The 17685-nt window shown below is 36.9% G+C and overlaps 1 protein-coding gene across 3 annotated transcripts in view; it reads right to left on the bottom strand.

The window, feature by feature from the left end:
- Positions 1–5625: 5625 nt before the first annotated feature.
- APAF1 (apoptotic peptidase activating factor 1) overlaps positions 5626–17685 on the bottom strand; it is a 37367-nt gene continuing 25307 nt past the window's right edge. For 2 of the 3 annotated variants that reach the window (XM_068400449.1, XM_068400450.1), the window contains 9 exons: positions 16820–16945; positions 15828–15947; positions 13688–13813; positions 13200–13325; positions 11407–11526; positions 10954–11079; positions 10036–10161; positions 9483–9629; positions 5626–5855 (listed from right to left, as the gene is read on the bottom strand). In XM_068400449.1, coding sequence (XP_068256550.1) covers positions 5712–5855; positions 9483–9629; positions 10036–10161; positions 10954–11079; positions 11407–11526; positions 13200–13325; positions 13688–13813; positions 15828–15947; positions 16820–16945 — 1161 coding nt within the window. In that variant the 3' untranslated portion in view covers positions 5626–5711. Of the gene's footprint in view, positions 5856–9482; positions 9630–10035; positions 10162–10953; positions 11080–11406; positions 11527–13199; positions 13326–13687; positions 13814–15827; positions 15948–16819; positions 16946–17685 lie in introns of those variants that run through there. The other variant, XM_068400451.1, reaches the window with a different exon arrangement.

The following is a 17685-nucleotide window of genomic DNA, read 5'->3' as shown; positions in this document are numbered from 1 at the left end:
ATACGCCATTCCTCTCATGCAGTATCATCGTGCTGTTAAACCAAAAGTATTTTTTTCAGTGTTTCCTTAATCTTTTTTTCCTGCACTACTTCTGCCAAGGAGTTTATAAAAAACAGCCAATAAAGATCATGGTATTAAAAGATGAATTGAAGTGGTTCTAACTGTGAAGCGCAGAAAGAAATGTCCCTGTCATTGTGTTTCTGGGACTGGAAAACTTTCTCTTAAAACATAACAAGACTAAGATTTCTTAGCACTGGATTAAGAGTTTGTACCAGCGGGCTACAAAGTCTTAGCACACATAAACCTAAATATTGACTCTAGTGAGGAAGAGGAGTATGGACCAGTTATTACTGTCTTTGGAGAGTATTACAGAAAAATAACGTGATTTTTGGCACTACAGGAAATCCCTGCTCTCATTTGCTAGAAAGTACCAGTTATCTATAGCAATGAAATTTGCTACACAATTAGTAGAGAGCAATTAAAAAAGCATATTGCTCTTTCATGCGAGTAATGTAAAATATAATTTTTTTAAGTTATTTTAAATATTAAGCTTACTTTGTGTGCATTTATGCATTAGAAATAACACATGCTTTACCTAAATACGATTGTATTTAGTTTTACACAGCTGAATTGGGCAAATTTCTCTTTGCCTCATTTTGAGCCATTTTAAACGTTATGATTTTCAAAATTCAACAGTGTTCATATGTTATTAGAGAAAGTGGACAAAGCTAAAAAAAAAATCACAGAAGGAGACAAATAACAGAAAGAAGTAAACAGAAGAAATGAAAAATACCACCCATAAACACACAGACTCTAATTGTGGCATCCTAAGTGCTCAGATGATCCCTCTCGAGTACAGAACAAGAATCCTCTCTAGCGTGAAGGACTTGGATCTAACCATTCTCGGAGCACTTGTTACACGTACAACCTATGGTTTGTTAAATGGAAACAAGCACAGGAAGCTAATTTGTTCTGTAAACAGTCATGCCCCAAGAGAGAAACTGCCTATTGAAACACTTATAAGATACTTTCTCATCCTTCTGAATAAACACACACATGCCACTTAAATAATTAATCTAGTCCCAACTATCACACAGTTGTGCTAAATACCACAAGTGTAACTGCAGGAGATGATATAGGAACTGCTGAAGCCGTCAATAACACATGCAGACTGAAAATGTTACTCTTTTATACTCACTGGATCTTTTAGGATGCACCGTAACAGCCCGGCTTAGGTCTCTATTAAATCTAGTTGCAAAGTTTCTCATAAAAAGCCCCCTTAGAAGAAAGGTGTGCAGTAAGTTAATTTGGAAAACCTCGAAACCCAAGAAAACCCAACACCCCTCCTCCAAACCCACCTCTCCCCACCCCCTCAAAAAACCCCACACCAACATGTAAAGATGTGGATAGCAGCACACTGCACAGCAGCTTTGGAAGGTCTGAAAAGTATAGGTCAACCTACTGCAGAGTTCATGCCACAAACAAGCCTGGTCTCAGTTTGACAGCTTATTGCATGTTGGCAGAGCCAGGGATTGTCCCCCATTCCTAGATTGAAAGAGGAAAGGGAAACTGAGCACAAAAATCTCAGTGAAAGTGTTCTAGGTAGCTGGCACACTCCCTGTTCTCCAAACGTTAAGGTTCATTTGGCTTCTGCTCTTCTTGAAATCACAACAGAAATAAGGTGATCGAACTCCTCAGAGCTGTTGGGCATCATCATCACCATCTATGAGCCCAAATAAATTTTTGTCTTCATAGAAGACAGAAGGAAGAAAGCAAAATGTGGTCAAATATACCTGCGCATGGCATGTGCAATCAGAGGGAAATACCAGAAAGCCTCTCTCAGCCACCAAGCTGACTTGTGTGCTCCTTGGCACTGCCGTGGCATCTGTACTTGCTATGAAGGAGAAAGGGCGACTGAGCAGTTTGCTAACGGGTTCATGCTCTACCAGCAATTGGAAGAACATACCTGAATTCTCTGTGACCTACTGGTATTCTGGATTTACCAGCTTCTTGAAGATGGGGCGGAGTGGCCTCCCTGCAATGTTCCATTTCAGGAGGGCAGAAGAAACCCCGAGCCAGACTGCTTTCTCAGCCTGGCTTTCCCCTGAAACCTGCAAAGACATCAGCTTTTGTAAAACACCTCAGGGGAGCAGAGACAAGGACACAGACTCTGTCATAGCTAGACACAACCTGGGGAACCAGGTCCCAGCGACTTCACTTAAAAAAAAAAATAATTGGGGAAAAAATCAGCAACTTGCAGAGCATTCTGTAGTAGGGAGTTTAACTGCATCGTTTTCTAGGGGAGGCAGAAAAAATTTCAGGTGGAGGATGTTCCTCTACTGGCAACAGGTTACCCATTACAGCTCTACCCACACACCCCAGCACCACAAGAGATCTATAAACTTTTACATGGAAAAACCTCAGGCAGTAACCACACAGTTCCATTTCAAATCACTCTGTGATATCAGAGAGGGGGAAGGGGAGCGCTGTAGTTAAAGGAATAGTCCAGTTCAAGGCAATATAAAGCATCCTCTTGAGCAGCTGTATTGCACGTGGGTACAATTCCTTGTTAAAAAAGGAAAAAGAGATTTGTGAAGGAGCTGTAGGTCTAATTGCCAAAGTGAAGAGATTCAAAACTTCTACAGAAACTGATAGGCATCGTTAATAGGAAGTGTACCTAAAAATTGTTTACACAAAAGCATATTATAATTTCAGTTAAAGAACTAGATAAAATTGGCAATGCTCATTAGTTAAATTTGAATGCCGACTGATTCAATTTGATCTGGCATTACAAGAGATAATGGAAGCAATAATAATCTACATAAAAATTGCTTCTAGCCAAACTTTTTGTTTCCTTTAAAATACATCTAACACCAAAAAGAATAGCTAAATCTGATGACACAGCAGGACTTTATTTTTTATTACAGTAAACTGCCTTAACCTGCTTAAATATTTTAAATTAAAGAAGTTGTTGTCTTGGTTGGCCCCTATTTTAACAATTTTTCATTTAAATTTTGTCATCCTCTTCCTGTGAATCTATCTGTTCTTTGGCTCTTCAGACTTCCTCATCGCTATTTCCTCCTTCCACCTCAGTTACAAAGACTTACAGCCAACTCCATAGATTTGCACGTGAACGCAACCATCCTGACTCTGTTAAGACCACCTTCCATAAAGCACAGCTTCCTCAGTTCCAGCAACAAGTATAATGCTGCTGTGTTGTCATTCTTGCAGAATAATTCAAGAATGTACGATTTATCTCACACTTCAAGCTACTGTGCTACTTGCTTCCTACATGCTTCAAAACTGAAATAGTCTATGAACTCCGCTCACCCACCGTTCACTTTCTTCATTAAACCATGATCAGTTTTTCCTATTATCAGTTTCATTAGTGTTGTCACAAAAGACAACTTTCTGCCCTGGCTCTTCACGTGAAACATTTATCCTGTTATCTTTTTACCTAGTTGAGTCTGTTAAGTTCAGACCAACATCGTCCTGTGCAATAAGGACAGCCCAGCCTATGCAATCAAAACACACGAGCTGAGAGGAGCTTCCCACTCCTTAAGTCTTCAGCTGTTCAGGGAGGGTACAGATGAGGTCTGTACAAACTAGACAGTAGAAGCAGCTCTGCCCTGAACATGGTTGTTCAGCCTGGAGAAGAGAAGGCTTTGGGGAGACCTTATAGCAGCCCTCCAGTACCTGAAGGGGGCCTACAGGAAAGCAGGAGAGGGACTTTTTACAAAGGCGTGGACAGGACGAGGGGCAACAGTTTTAAACTGAAAGAGGGTAGATTTAGATTAGATATTAGGAAGAAATTCTTCACTGTGAGTGTGGTGAGACACTGGAGCAGGCTGCCGAGAGAAGTCGTGGGTGCCCCCTTCCTGGCAGTGTTCAAGGCCAGGTTGAGCAACCTGGTCTAGTGGAAGGTGTCCCTGCCCATGGCAGGGGGGTTGGAAGTAGATGATCTTCAAGGTCCCTTCCAACCCAAACCATTCTATGATTCTATGATTGCAGGACATGTTCCAAGACTTCACCTTTGTTCACTTTTTCCTCCATCCTCATATTTAATACTGTGCTTACCTGTCCAAGTATTTTTGATGTAGTTTGTAAAGCAGCATTACGTTTAGATTGAAAATAAAACCACAATAAAAGACAAGAAAAGAGGCAGCACTCCCCCTCCCTCCTAGCCTGTAAAAAAAAAACCAAACCACTCAAGAATTCAAATTCATTTACAACTTTGGCCAATATTGCCTGGATTATCTTTATTGAATGCTGTACATACTTAGAATACAAAACATCATGTTTTTTCTATTGAATTTCTTCTCTTTACATTTCTGGCAGCAGTACTTTGATTATACTGACCCGTATTCAATAGCACCTTAGAAATGGTGGAATTTCAAGTTAAAAAAAGAAGAAAAACTGGTGATTGTCAAAACCAAGAAAATACTAAGAATGTATATTAAATCTTCTGAAATGCACACACAAAAATACTAAAAGTGAGAATTTCATTATTCAGTATCACTTGCTAATGTACTTTTTACAATCAAGTACTAGATAGAGTGTTCTACTGCCAACTACAAAAATATGAAAATTAATGCTTGTGCAGTCACTCATAGCAGTTGAGAGGCAATTTACTAGAAAAAGGTTTACTAGGTACCGAAGAAAAATTATCTAATTATTCACAAAAGATATTTCAAGTATAGTTAGTACAAAACATCAAAATGTCAACCTTATATTAAATCTATAAATATATTGTAAAAACCCAAAAAACCCAAAAAATCAAACAAAAATCACATATTACCAGGCAAGAGATCCCTGTGCACAGAATCCCATGTAAACAAAGCTGATGACAATAAAATGTCTCCATAGTCTAAACTGACTGTTAATTCTAAAAGGAAAAATAACTAAAATTCACACCTTCTTATATTTTTCAATATAAAGCTTTTAAACTATTTCCATTCTCAGTTTAGCTGCTTAGCTCTAGTCACCCTTTGACTGGAAATGTGGCACAATCTCTTCCACTTCAATTGCAATATCCTTTCAGATCTTGCCTTGAGAAAACAAACCTCGAGATGTTCCCCTTAATAAGAATAGCTCATATGTGTTACAATGCACTTTATCTCCACAAGGCTGGAAGCATGAAGGTTCTTGCCACAAGCAGGAAGCACTCCTGCTCTAACAGCTACTTGATTTGTTTTGAGCATCAAGCACCAAGATAGTTAGTTTCATTTTTCAAATGAACGATGTCCCCGATTCTTTCCATTCTGTACTAAATGAAACTCCTTGCACCACAGTAAAAAAAAAATTTTTTTGCATCTTACACAGTTGTGTTCGTGGCTGGAGAGCATTTAGCCACCAGCCTTAGCACAAAATACAGTTTCGAAGTAATATATTCCTATTATTTCTTTACTGCTATTAATATTAATTTCAACTAATTTGAATAAATCTTAATATAATTTCCTTACAAAATTGGAAGCAACATACTTCAGATGCAAATCAAGGCTTAAGGCTTATAATAATGCTTATTAAAAACAAGATTAAATGCAAGCTCATTTGAAAAAACATGCATAAATGTACATAAATATACATGAAAACATCATGAATACAACAATAAAATATAATTCACAGCTTAAGGAGTGTCAGACAAAGATTTAGCAGAATTTTGTTTCCAGCTTAAAAAAAATCAATTAACTTTGCAACGTTCAGCACATTAATCACAACTTCTGTAATACATAAAGAATACCAAGATTATCAACAGTCACATACACTTTGAAGTCAGGGGACACATGTATTGACTTGAGGTTTGTTCCGTTTGTGTAGAAGGTTTGTAAGGATTCTCCAGTAGTTACATTCCACCACTACAAAAAATAACAACACACTTTCCATTAGTTGAAAGAAGCTTAGAATAAATGGCAAGACCAGTTGACTGCTTTCCCCAAAGAGGCAGAATTAAAAATAAAAATACAAGCAATAATAAGTGGAAAATGCTTAGGATCTGTTACTAGAGGTATAAGACTTTCAGATGAAAAGAAACTTCAAAAAGACTGAAGCTGTTCAATTTCAGGAAAGCATACAAAATAATAAATTCAGGTACTGTCCCCGACCCCATCACAAAATGCGATTAGTAGATGTAAACTGTAACATGTCCAAAATGTAAGAGTTTATGTATTTTTATATAACCAAATGAATACATGAAACACATTGCCAGACAATATAATTGAAACTATAGCTGGATTAAAATACTTAGCTGGACTCACCAAGAAGGTCAATCACGTACACATTTGAAACCATTTGCAGTTTTGTTAGCAGGACAGACTATTTTTCAGCGAGATTATAATTTTTTTTTTTTAGAATATACAGTAAGCACTAATAACAAAGATACAGAGAAACCTTCGAGTATCAGTTTACTCCATGAATGTAGACTGAAATTCCACATTTTTCAGTAAAAGTGTAGACCAATGCAAAATTGAGCCAAATGCAATCCAGCACAAAGCTGTTACTTGATTGTTCCAGTAAGAAGTCTACCCTCTATACTTGTAACATGAGTACAGTAGCAAAATATCAAAACAGATTATCTTCAGCTTTGATCTTCTATAAAAGCAAGTGGTATTACTATTTTTTAGCTTATTCATCTCATGAAATATGTAGCATTATAGTTGCATGCATAATACAGATTTGCAACTACACAACTATAATGTTTTGATTAAAAACACCTTTCCTAAAGTTTCTGTTATTTGATGGAGACCCAGAAAAAAACCAAACATCTCAATCAGCTCTTGAACCTTTGTTGGTGGATAAGTGATCAGGTGCTGGGCCAGTGGGTACTACTCACGCAGCAAGTTCAACAGTACAAAGCTGGATGCACCTCACCTATGAATAAGATAACTCATTTGTTTAAAGGTGTCTTCCATGTAACTCTACAATCCAATTCAGTCCAGTTTTTAGAGTTTTAGACTTTCACTGACTAGTATCTCCCTACAAAATGCTGCATATGTGTGTGTGCGTTTTCATGCACATCATACACATCCACCTGTAGATCTTGAAAGAAAAGTAGAAACACAATACTTTGAGAAGATATGGTGATTGAATCTGGTCCCAATGACCAGAAAAAGACAAATGCCATACTCATTTTCACAAAGGGCAAAGATGATGCTGGGAACTACAGGCCAGTAACCTTCACTCCAGTGTCTGGGATTTTTATGGAACAGGTTTTCTGGAAGCCAATTCAAGTCACGTGAAGGACAAGAAAGTTATCATGAACAACTAGCACAGATGTACCAAAGGGAAATCATGCTGAACGACCCCATTGACTTCTATTGACGATAATGGTGGCTCTGCAAACAGCATGGCAAGAGCAGTCCTGGGGTGTATTAGAAGGGGTGTGGTTAGCAGGTCACGAGAGGTTCTCCTCCCCCTCTACTCTGCCCTGGTGAGGCCGCATCTGGAATATTGTGTCCAGTTCTGGGCCCCTCAGTTCAAGAAGGACAGGGAACTGCTAGAGAGAGTCCAGCGCAGAGCCACGAAGATGATTAAGGGAGTGGAACATTTCCCTTATGAGGAGAGGCTGAGGGAGCTGGGTCTCTTTAGCTTAGAGAAGAGGAGACTGAGGGGTGACCTCATTAATGTTTATAAATATGTAAAGGGCAAGTGTCATGAGGATGGAGCCAGGCTCTTCTCAGTGACATCCCTTGACAGGACAAGGGGCAATGGGTGCAAGCTGGAACACAGGAGGTTCCACATAAATATGAGGAAAAACTTCTTTACGGTGAGGGTGACCGAACACTGGAACAGGCTGCCCAGAGAGGTTGTAGAGTCTCCTTCTCTGGAGACATTCAAAACCCGCCTGGATGCGTTCCTGTGTGATATGATCTAGGGAATCCTGCTCCGGCAGGGGGATTGGACTAGATGATCTTTCAAGGTCCCTTCCAATCCCTAACATTCTGTGATTCTGTGATTCTGTGAGCAGTGGATGTGATTAACCTCGACTTTAGCCAGGCCTTCAAAATGGTCTCCCATAGTGTCCCTATAGTTAAACTGGAGAGATAAAGACTGGGTGGGTGGAATACAAGGTAGGTGACTAACTGGGTGGACTGCTAGATTCAAAAAGCAGTAGTCAGCAGTTCAGTCACTGTGTGTTGAGCCCCACCCTAGTACAAGAAAAACACTGACAAACTGGAGCAAGTCCAGCACATGGTGATTGAGATGGCTGGACACCTAGAGCAAATGTCGTAGAAGAGAGACAGAGCACTGAATTTCTTTAGCCTGAAGAGAAGGCAGCTAACTGCTGTCTTCAACTATCAAAAAGAGGGTTACAGAAGACAGTCAGGCTCTCCTCTCAGGGCCCAAAGGCACCGTGTTGGAGTGAGGGATAAAACCTGATGGGGCAAGGCCCTAAGCAACTTTACCTAACTCTGCAAACTACTTGTAGCAAGGGGCTGGACTAGATGAGTTCCAGAAGTCCCTAAACCATCCTAAACCATTCTATGACTCTAAGAAGCATCACAACGCCATACTGTGTAACTACAAGACAAAATGGGAAGGAAGCTAAAAACGGGATGCATGTCTTGTTCTTTAATATGAAATGAATGTCAGAAGATGTTTTCAGTGCTCAATTAGAAAATTCAATGCTCTTTGTTAAATGGTTACTAACTGACTTCAAAGAATTAGTCTGGTAGCATGTCCAACAGCTAAACACTGATCAATAATCAACTAACTTCCAGCACTTTGTGAGATGAGAACTACACAACCTGTCGTTTCGCATACACACACAGTTTCTACTAACAGGTATTAGCTATCGCATGAGGGGAAAAAAAAAAAAAAAACTCATGAGAAATTTACAATTATGAAGAACCAATTCACAGACTGAAAGAAAGACCACCTTTTACCCTTCCCAAAAAACATATGTCCAGTAGATGTCTGAACCAATGAAAGACTGATGAGAAGACTGATTTCCTCAGTTTCAACATGCCCTTTTCCAAAGATTACTTATAGAATGTCTTTCAAGGCAGAAAATTATCACTTGCAATTTCTTCTGAATTTCTATTTATGAAAAAATGTAAAACTCCATATCTTTAAAAAAAAAATAAAAGCCTGACATAGAGCATTTTTCATTATAAAGAACACAATCCTGCTGAAATTGAATGGATATTAAGGCAGACAAAAATGACTGGGATCTTTAATATTAAAGATACTAATGAAAGACGTTGCTAATAAAAATCTAAAGCTAATAAAAATGGAAAATATGTAGTTTGAAAACAAACTCCAAGTCTGTAGTCTGAATTCTTAAGAGACCTTTTCAGGGGGGTTTCAGATTTGAGAAGAAATGAAGTGAAAAGTGCTAGACAGTCATGAAAATGGAGCAGCTTTGTGTTAAGCAAAACTTTCCAGGTTTGTTTCTTAGAATTAGTCTGCATTTTCCTTTAGAATTATCAGAGTACTGACATTTAATTAGGTATGTTAGGATATTTTATTACTTCAAGGTTTACCTTAAGATAGCCTCCAGATGACACAAGCATTTTACTGTCAGAAGAAAATGAGAGGTCTGTTACCCAACCACCATGTGTTGGCTCTCCTTCGTCTACAGTAACTGGGGAGCAAAAGTGAAGTAATGCACCTGTTAAAACGTCCCAAATCTAAAAGAGAGGGAAGATTATGTATATAAGTAAACTTAATGGGGAAAAAAAATCTCAAGTAAGGAAAGCTGAAATGTATTTTTCTATATTAGAGAAAAAACCCCTTGTAAATAAGCATTCTCCTCTTAGAACTGTATCATATATGGAGGATTTAATCACACATGCAATTCACAGTAGAATAATTAGTAAGTCATGTGAGTCAGTTCCTCAGCATTCATGGAACATAAATCTATCAATATGATTACAAACTACCATCTCATGTGACAAACTTTGCTATTTTCACCTCCCCAATGTCCACCACAATGCTAACAAATTAGACATGCAGAACAGAAACTATGAGAACTCTTCTGTCTGTGAACTGACTATCAATTGAACCCCAAAATAAACAGCAAGGTTAAAGCAGTACCCTTATTTCTCCTTTGTCATCTCCAGTGGCCAATAATTTGTTATTAGGAGAGAAAGTACAGCATCGCACACAGGCTTCGTGACTTTTCAGCTCATGAAGAACAGATGAACTTTCAAAGCTCCATATCTAAATGGAAAACATTACAAAAGTGAAGAAGATTAAGTTCAAAAACAATTATGATTTCTTTCTAAAAAGAGGTTAGTATTCAAATGTACATAAGACTTTTTTATTTACGCATATATGTGTGTGCATTTATGTATGCATTATACTGTAGTCTGTTTTTCTTTTTATTATCTGAATCACACAAGAATGCATTTGCTACAAATTACTGAACCAACTGCACGCATATTTCTTTCCTTGGAATATAGTCTTTAATGAAATGGATTAATTTACAAGGAAGTTTAAAGCTGTTCATAGAAAAAGGATTCATCGATCAATTTAAAGCTATATTTGATAAATCTAATGGGACACTTTAAAAATCTAACCGGACAGTCCCAGATTATTAAATAGTTCACTTCTTTTTGCATCTGGCTTCTGAACAGGAATACCAGAACCTACAGACAGCACTTTCACTGGAAGTTTCAGAAAGTTTTCTTAACTTACGTTTCCAAATTAAGAATGTTAGGCTATTAACAAATCAATACAGAGAACTAAACTAAGTGTTCTGCACAAACTTGTGCATTAAACACGCATTTTATTTGTACAGAAGTCACCAGGACAGCCTCAAGTTATATGCAAGATCAATTGTGAATGACTGTAACAGCTTTAGTAACATGTTCACAGACACAGGAAATTTAATACTATAAATACAACGGGATAACTTAAATAATCACTAGCTACCTCAGAATAAAAAAAATATAGCATACATTTCAGGATAAATAAGGCATATTTTTTATCTTTGTACAGAAAGGAACCAACCTTTGCAGTTTTGTCAGCAGAAGTAGATGAAAATTTACTACCAACAGGTGAAACAGCACAGGAAAGAACAGCACCTCCATGGCAAGCAAAATCTTTTTCTGTGTTTCCAGTAGTGATATTCCAAACCTACCAAATATACAGGAAAAACGGGTTACTTTTGTAACACTGTAAAAAGATTAAAACACCTGCATCTTACACAACAATATATGAGAGAAAACTCAGCTACATAGTTCTATGGTCAACATTTCATTATACTTACTGGTATAGTTAAAATACAAGAGGGTAAAACTTACTAGAAATAGAAAATGCAAAATTGTGTCTTAACAGTCAGCTTCCACTTTAGGATCAATTCAATCAAATGTGTGTCAACACAAAGTGCAGGAAATAACAAATGTTAGAAGAGACAGTAAAAAGTATTTGATGCGATCTGTCCACTCATAGCCTTTTATTTACCTTAACGGTTCCATCAAATGACCAAGAAAGAAGCTTTGAATTTTCCAGAAGTCTAAAATCCTTGATTGCTTCCTTGTGCCCTCTTAGAAACACACATTCGCTCAACTGCCAATTCCACACCTAATCATAAAGATGGAATACTTCTTGAAAAAAAAATGTAATGGCAAACATAAGTTAAGAAGAACAAACTAACTGATTGATTTTTAAGTCACAGGAATAATAAGAAGTTCTTATGGAGGTGGCAGCCAATTAAAAGATTAGATATTGAAGACAGCCATAATAGAGATGTTGAAGATTGAGGATGCCACAGTATTTAATAGTCAACCTGTGAGAGAGTTCCCTATAATACACACATAATCTAATTTTCAAAGTGAATTTGATGCTTAAAATTCACTGCTAATTTAAAAAGAAAAAGCAAAACAATAATTTTCTAGGTACCCCAGAAGTTTCAGGTTTTAAACCTTTGATTATTGCAACAAATAGACTTCTATCATCTGGCAGACCTCATATTTTCCATACTTAACTTTCTAATATATTTTTAAAGCGTATTTTTAATGAAATGCCATTTTGCTTTGCATTTTTATAACAAAACGACACTTCTATTTTTAATTCAACTGTTCACTGAAAACTAAAGAAGTGTCATTTTATTTTACAGAAGCTATTAAGCACCAATTTAATTTAAATGACAATGATTCAACAGTTTTCAAATTAATAGGTTTTCTGCCTCGAAGAAAGAACAGAAAGCAGAGGTGTTCAGATGACAATCCTGGAGGCTTCTCTGAGGCACTGTCCACTAGAGGGAGTGGAGGAGCCACAAGAAAAGCTACCCACATTAGACCCGGAAGAAGGATCCAAAAGCCAATAAACTGCTGAGCTGTCTGTACTGCTTAACGTACCACAGTGAGGGCACTCAAGCTTCAGATCGAAACGAACACCGAAGTGGGATACTGCATAGGTTACACATATATCAGCAAGTAGGTAGAACACTGATGTTGGAACAGATTTGGTGAGCTGAACAGTGCTGAGGACCAGCACCCACAAGAGTTTTGGAGGTTTTACTTCAAACCCGCTCAAGTTTGGTTGTGTGGACTGAATGTTCATTAGTAGCTGGAGCATGTGCTCTAGTTTAGGAATCCTGTCTGCATGCCTGCAACTGCTCTGCGGTGCAAACTAAAGCACAGTAAGCATAAACGGCCACGACATTCACTTCAAAAGTGCGTCCCTGAGGTGAGCTAAAATGCTCATACAGACATACCAGAATGCTTCTCTGGAGCCAATTTACCTTGCTGAGAGGCAGAGCTTATTAATTTGAGACTACATTAGCACAGCTGTTCTATTTCTAGCTAGCATCTGTATTCAGCACTGTATTGGACTAGGTGGACACACCAGCCCACTCAGAGACAGGTCTTTTTACCTCATTCCTTTAGACACCATAAGCAAGCCCACTGACAGACCTACCATATATAACCAGTTCTGGGTCACATCCCAAACCCTTCACTTATGCAATCAGAACTGTTGAGTTATCTTGTTTGAAAATTAATGTTCCTTTCACCCATCCTAAAGGAGCTGGTGCCTTTCTATCATACACAGCATTAAAAAACAGAAATTGTGCAATATTCATTGTCACATAAGGTGTAAATAGAGGCTACAGTTTCCACAGTCCCTTGCCCCAAGATGAAGCAATAGAGAATACAGTAGTCATTTACTGAGTTTACATTAACTATAGTATAAAAGATCTTTTTAAATAAATTGTAAGTAGGTTACAACATAATCTTTTTAAACATCTTCCAAACCTGTATAACTGAATCATGAGCACTTGAAATGAGAGTCTGACAATCAGAGGTAAATCGGCAATGCTGCACAGATGTCCTGTAGGCCTCCCGGGACTTCAGAACTTTCCCATCCAACAACCGTAGTACCTTTACAATGAAGAATGCAATAATCATATTTATTTTACATACTTGAGGAAAAGGAAGAAAAGAACATTCAATTCTTTTTTAAATAACACAAGACTGTAAATACACGATTCCCAGTCAATGGATTGGAACAACCATAAATTCCTGTCAGCTTAATCCTTGGTAAAATTAAAGTCAGAGCTACATTATTAGCACTACCTTTAAATTATCATCATTTAGGCACCACTCACAAATGTAAAACTTTAAAGTACTATGTTAAAGAATATTATTGTACAAAGCCATTCAAATGACATTTCTATAAAAAGAAAAAGCACCACGAAGGATATTTTCCAACTATTTTTAAAATCAAATTTAGGATTTAATACCTTTATTGCTCCACTCTCCTGTCCAAATGCTGCAAATTTAAGATCCTCACTTAAGCAACAGCAGGAAATGGGGGATTCTTGAGCTGCTGTCTGCAAAATAACACTGTCTGTATTTCCATTGATAAGCTGCAAGATAGGAGGTAAATTAAGTTATTATAATATTTTTAAATTTAAATTTAAATAAATTACAATACAGAGCTAAGAATGCTAAAGAAAACAGTGTACCAGTTTCAAACTTCGAATTATAAGGATCAGTCACTTTCATAAACCAATTGCTTTGAAGGTCAGTGTAACTATCACCATAGAATGTTCTCTGAACAGGACAAGTTTGCAAAAAGAAACACATCCCAGTATTAGAAGGCTCTTTAAAGTTTGTCTGACTACAGAAAACAGTAACTCAAAAGGCTACTCCCAAATTTCAAAAGCCATATAGTGAGCTCCACACTCAAATTTACCTTGCCAGCCAGATTTTACAGCTCATGCCAAATGGAGCATGAAATACTTTAAGTATAACCTCTAAGCATGACTTTAAACTTATTAGTACACATAATACACCAAATCTCAACTCAGTATTGCCCTCAAATCAATTCCCCAGGGGGAAAAAAAAAAGAAATCTTTAGGATACAATGATTTACAAAAGTTTAGAAAGCTACCAGTGTGAAGTGTTTAAAAATGCACATCAAAAGGTGACTCAGATCCCAGTTCTGAGAGATTACAAATTATAAAGGGTAAAACATCACGGTTGCAAAAAAACCTACTTTTATAGCTGTGATAGCAGAGATATATTGTTAAATTACAGTACACTTGCTTAACTGCAATTTGTCTTTTCAGTCAATTTCTCTTCTTGTGCAGGGTGAAAAATCTATTCTCTTTCTACAGTAGAGTCTTTTCTCATGACTGCACCTCTACAGGATGTCAGAATATTGTATGTAGGACAGTCTAAGCACCATCTTTCTCTAGGAAATGGTTCAAGTAAAGTTACAACAGAAATATACTAATCATAAATAAATAGATCAGGTCTACTAATTTAAATGAGAGTCAGACTACACCATTACATAGCAGTTGCTACAGATTTTACAATTCAGGAAGATTAAAACCTAGCGATTATCCTAAACTGCTCCCCACACATAAATAGGTATAACTCCATTTGCTGTGGTTTCTCCCATCTCTTCACTGCAACAGATGCAGCTTCTCTTTTCTCACATATTATTTGTTCACATAAATTTTAGTTTCAACACTGACTGCCTTCTGTTGGCTCAGAGTCTGAGATTTTTTTATTGTCAAGGTCCCATTGGAGACGCTTTAGCTATTCCTACATCTATATTCCCCACTATTCAACTATCATCACCATTCCACTTAAGGTTTTTTTAATAGGATTTTTAGGTAGAGTGAGAAATGACTACTTTGTTGACAGGACAGACAAAAGGAGGAGGATAGAAAACAATCAGGAAGAGAGAAACAGGAAGTACAGGGCAAACAAGAAGAAAAAATAGCCCACAAGGCTATGGGCCTGGATGGGATTCACCCCAGAGTAATGAAGGAACTGGCAGATGAACGTGCCAAACCACTCTCTATTATCTACCGGCAGTCCTGGTTAACTGGAAAAGTTCCAGCTGACTGGAGCATAATCTGAATGAACTGTATTGCTTTCACTTCAAAGAAAATCCTATCAACTGACTTTGTGATGTATTAGAGAACCATGCTAAGAAAGGATGGTGTGCATACATTTGCTATCATGGAATGGAAAATTATATTTTGGATGTTGGTGTACTCGCTACTTGGTGGAGGGGTCCACAGTAGTAAGAGTGTATCCACTATTAATATTTTCTTTAGGACATAAAAGACCCCATGCTTTGCTAAGGCTATAGGCAGACCTGTGCTCACACCTTTCACTCCCCCAGTTTGAGATGATTCCTTCAGCTATTACACAGTAGTTCTGATGCATTGCGTACGTGCTGTGTAACACCTGGTCTATACAGGCTGCACACATTACACATTGCTGTGCACAGCTAAGCCACTTGGAGGGCCCACAGCCTCCCCAATTGTGAAAACAGTTTTGCTCCTCTGCATCCAGCTTCAGTTTCCTACTGAGATTTGCAGGTAACATTCAAATGTACTAACATTGAGAAACACAGCTTACTTGTAAATGCTTCTGATTGTAAATTGCTAAAATCGTCACTTCACCATTGTGAAATACAACATCTAGTTCACTTTTTAGCACAGCATCAGACGACTTGCACACTTTCTTTGTTTCCCAAATCTGTTGAGGAACACAGTATTTCATCAGTTTTATTAAAGGACAATATATAAAACTTGCTGAGCAAGAGTACCTGTAAACCACAGTCTTATAAACTTGCAAGTAACACTGATTTTTTAAATCAGTGAAAATTATGCTTTTGCTATGTTTATTTAGGGAAGGTTGTGCAATTACTATAATGATTCCAACAGATGAAACAGAACTAATTTTTTCCAGGCTGACTAGCAGATTCCCCCATGTTTAAAGTCATAGCTATACAGTCCACAATTTTCTTATCCAAAAAAGAGCATTAAAATTCAATTACAAAAAAATACCAAGTACAGATTTCTATATTTCAACTGCTTTCAAAATTCCAAAAATGTAGTGTTAACTTGGGAGAAAAGGAAAAGTTACTTTGGTAAACTATGGTTCTACTTTCACGGTTTTAATGAGGCACTACAATTATAGAAATCTATGCTAAATATTAACATGCAAATATATCTAACAATGAAAGTAATATCAAGTCTGCTAGGATCCTAAAAAAACTTCACAATTCCTGATTCAGATAAAATCTAAAACAAAACAGAATGTTACAATTACTCTGGAACAGCCACTGGACTTAAAAAATCATATACATATACAGTAAATTTAGATATACAATAAATAAAGTAAAAAAGCCAGCTCATTGTACTGTATATCTAAAATAATTTTATAACAAATATTTAAATTTATATTGCCTATTAACATACATAAACACTAAATATATCATAATATAAACATATATATATTATGTAATTTTATAATAAACAATTCCTTAAATGAATAATTTAATAATATTTATATAAATTCACATTTAAAAAAAAAAAAAAAAGATTTTTCTGTAAAAAAGATCTTACACGTATTGTCTGGTCATCAGACGACGTCAGAAATAAAGATCCATCTGGTGAAAATGTCACACAGTGAACCCAGCTCATGTGTCCCCTGCAATACGCTACTTTGGATAAAGATGTAATATTCCACAACTACAACAAAAATATGAAAGAAGAACTCAAATGGATTTAGATTGCACTTACAGGGAAGACAGTGCAAAACAAGTAGTATACTTAATTACTATTTCTTCTAGTATTTTCTTACTTCTCATTCTGAAATCAGATGTAACAAGAATTGTGCCTACTTATCACATTTCGATGGTCAGGGAAATTGAATCAGCAGCCTCTTTGACTGCTATAATTTCAAAAAGATGAGGGGAAAAAAAAGAAAAAATCACTCAGTATTAAAAAAAAAAATATAAGTTCAACTGATCATGTAGATTGGAAAACCAAAAAAAAAACCCAAACAACGACAAAAAAAACCCAACCCCAACACAGATACTTGTACAGACTTACTCCAGCTGTGCTAGTCCCAAACTCATTCTAGCTGTTTTATTCCTTTTTAGTGAGTTGCCACACTCTGTAGCAGCATATAGAAGAAGAGGGGGTTTTGTTTGAGTTAAGCAATGGGAAGGTCTATACTCCTGAGAGTGACAACAGTAACTTTAAAGGAATTTAGTAGCCTAATCTTTTTATATAAATGTGAGTTCTGTTGTCCAAAATGAACACATAATTTTAAAATGTTATTTCCCAATTGATATTTTACATTTCCAAAGTGAAGGAAGATTAAAAAGAATGAAGCACATTGAAAGCCCACTAAAATAGCTACATGTGTTTTACCTCTGCATACAGGAAACTACTAAGACAAATAGAACTTTTTATATTACAAATAG

This window comes from Nyctibius grandis, chromosome 5 (assembly GCF_013368605.1).
Source record: "Nyctibius grandis isolate bNycGra1 chromosome 5, bNycGra1.pri, whole genome shotgun sequence".
NCBI classification, from domain to species: Eukaryota; Metazoa; Chordata; class Aves; order Nyctibiiformes; family Nyctibiidae; genus Nyctibius; species Nyctibius grandis.
This window is presented reverse-complemented; position numbering and strand designations above follow the sequence as displayed.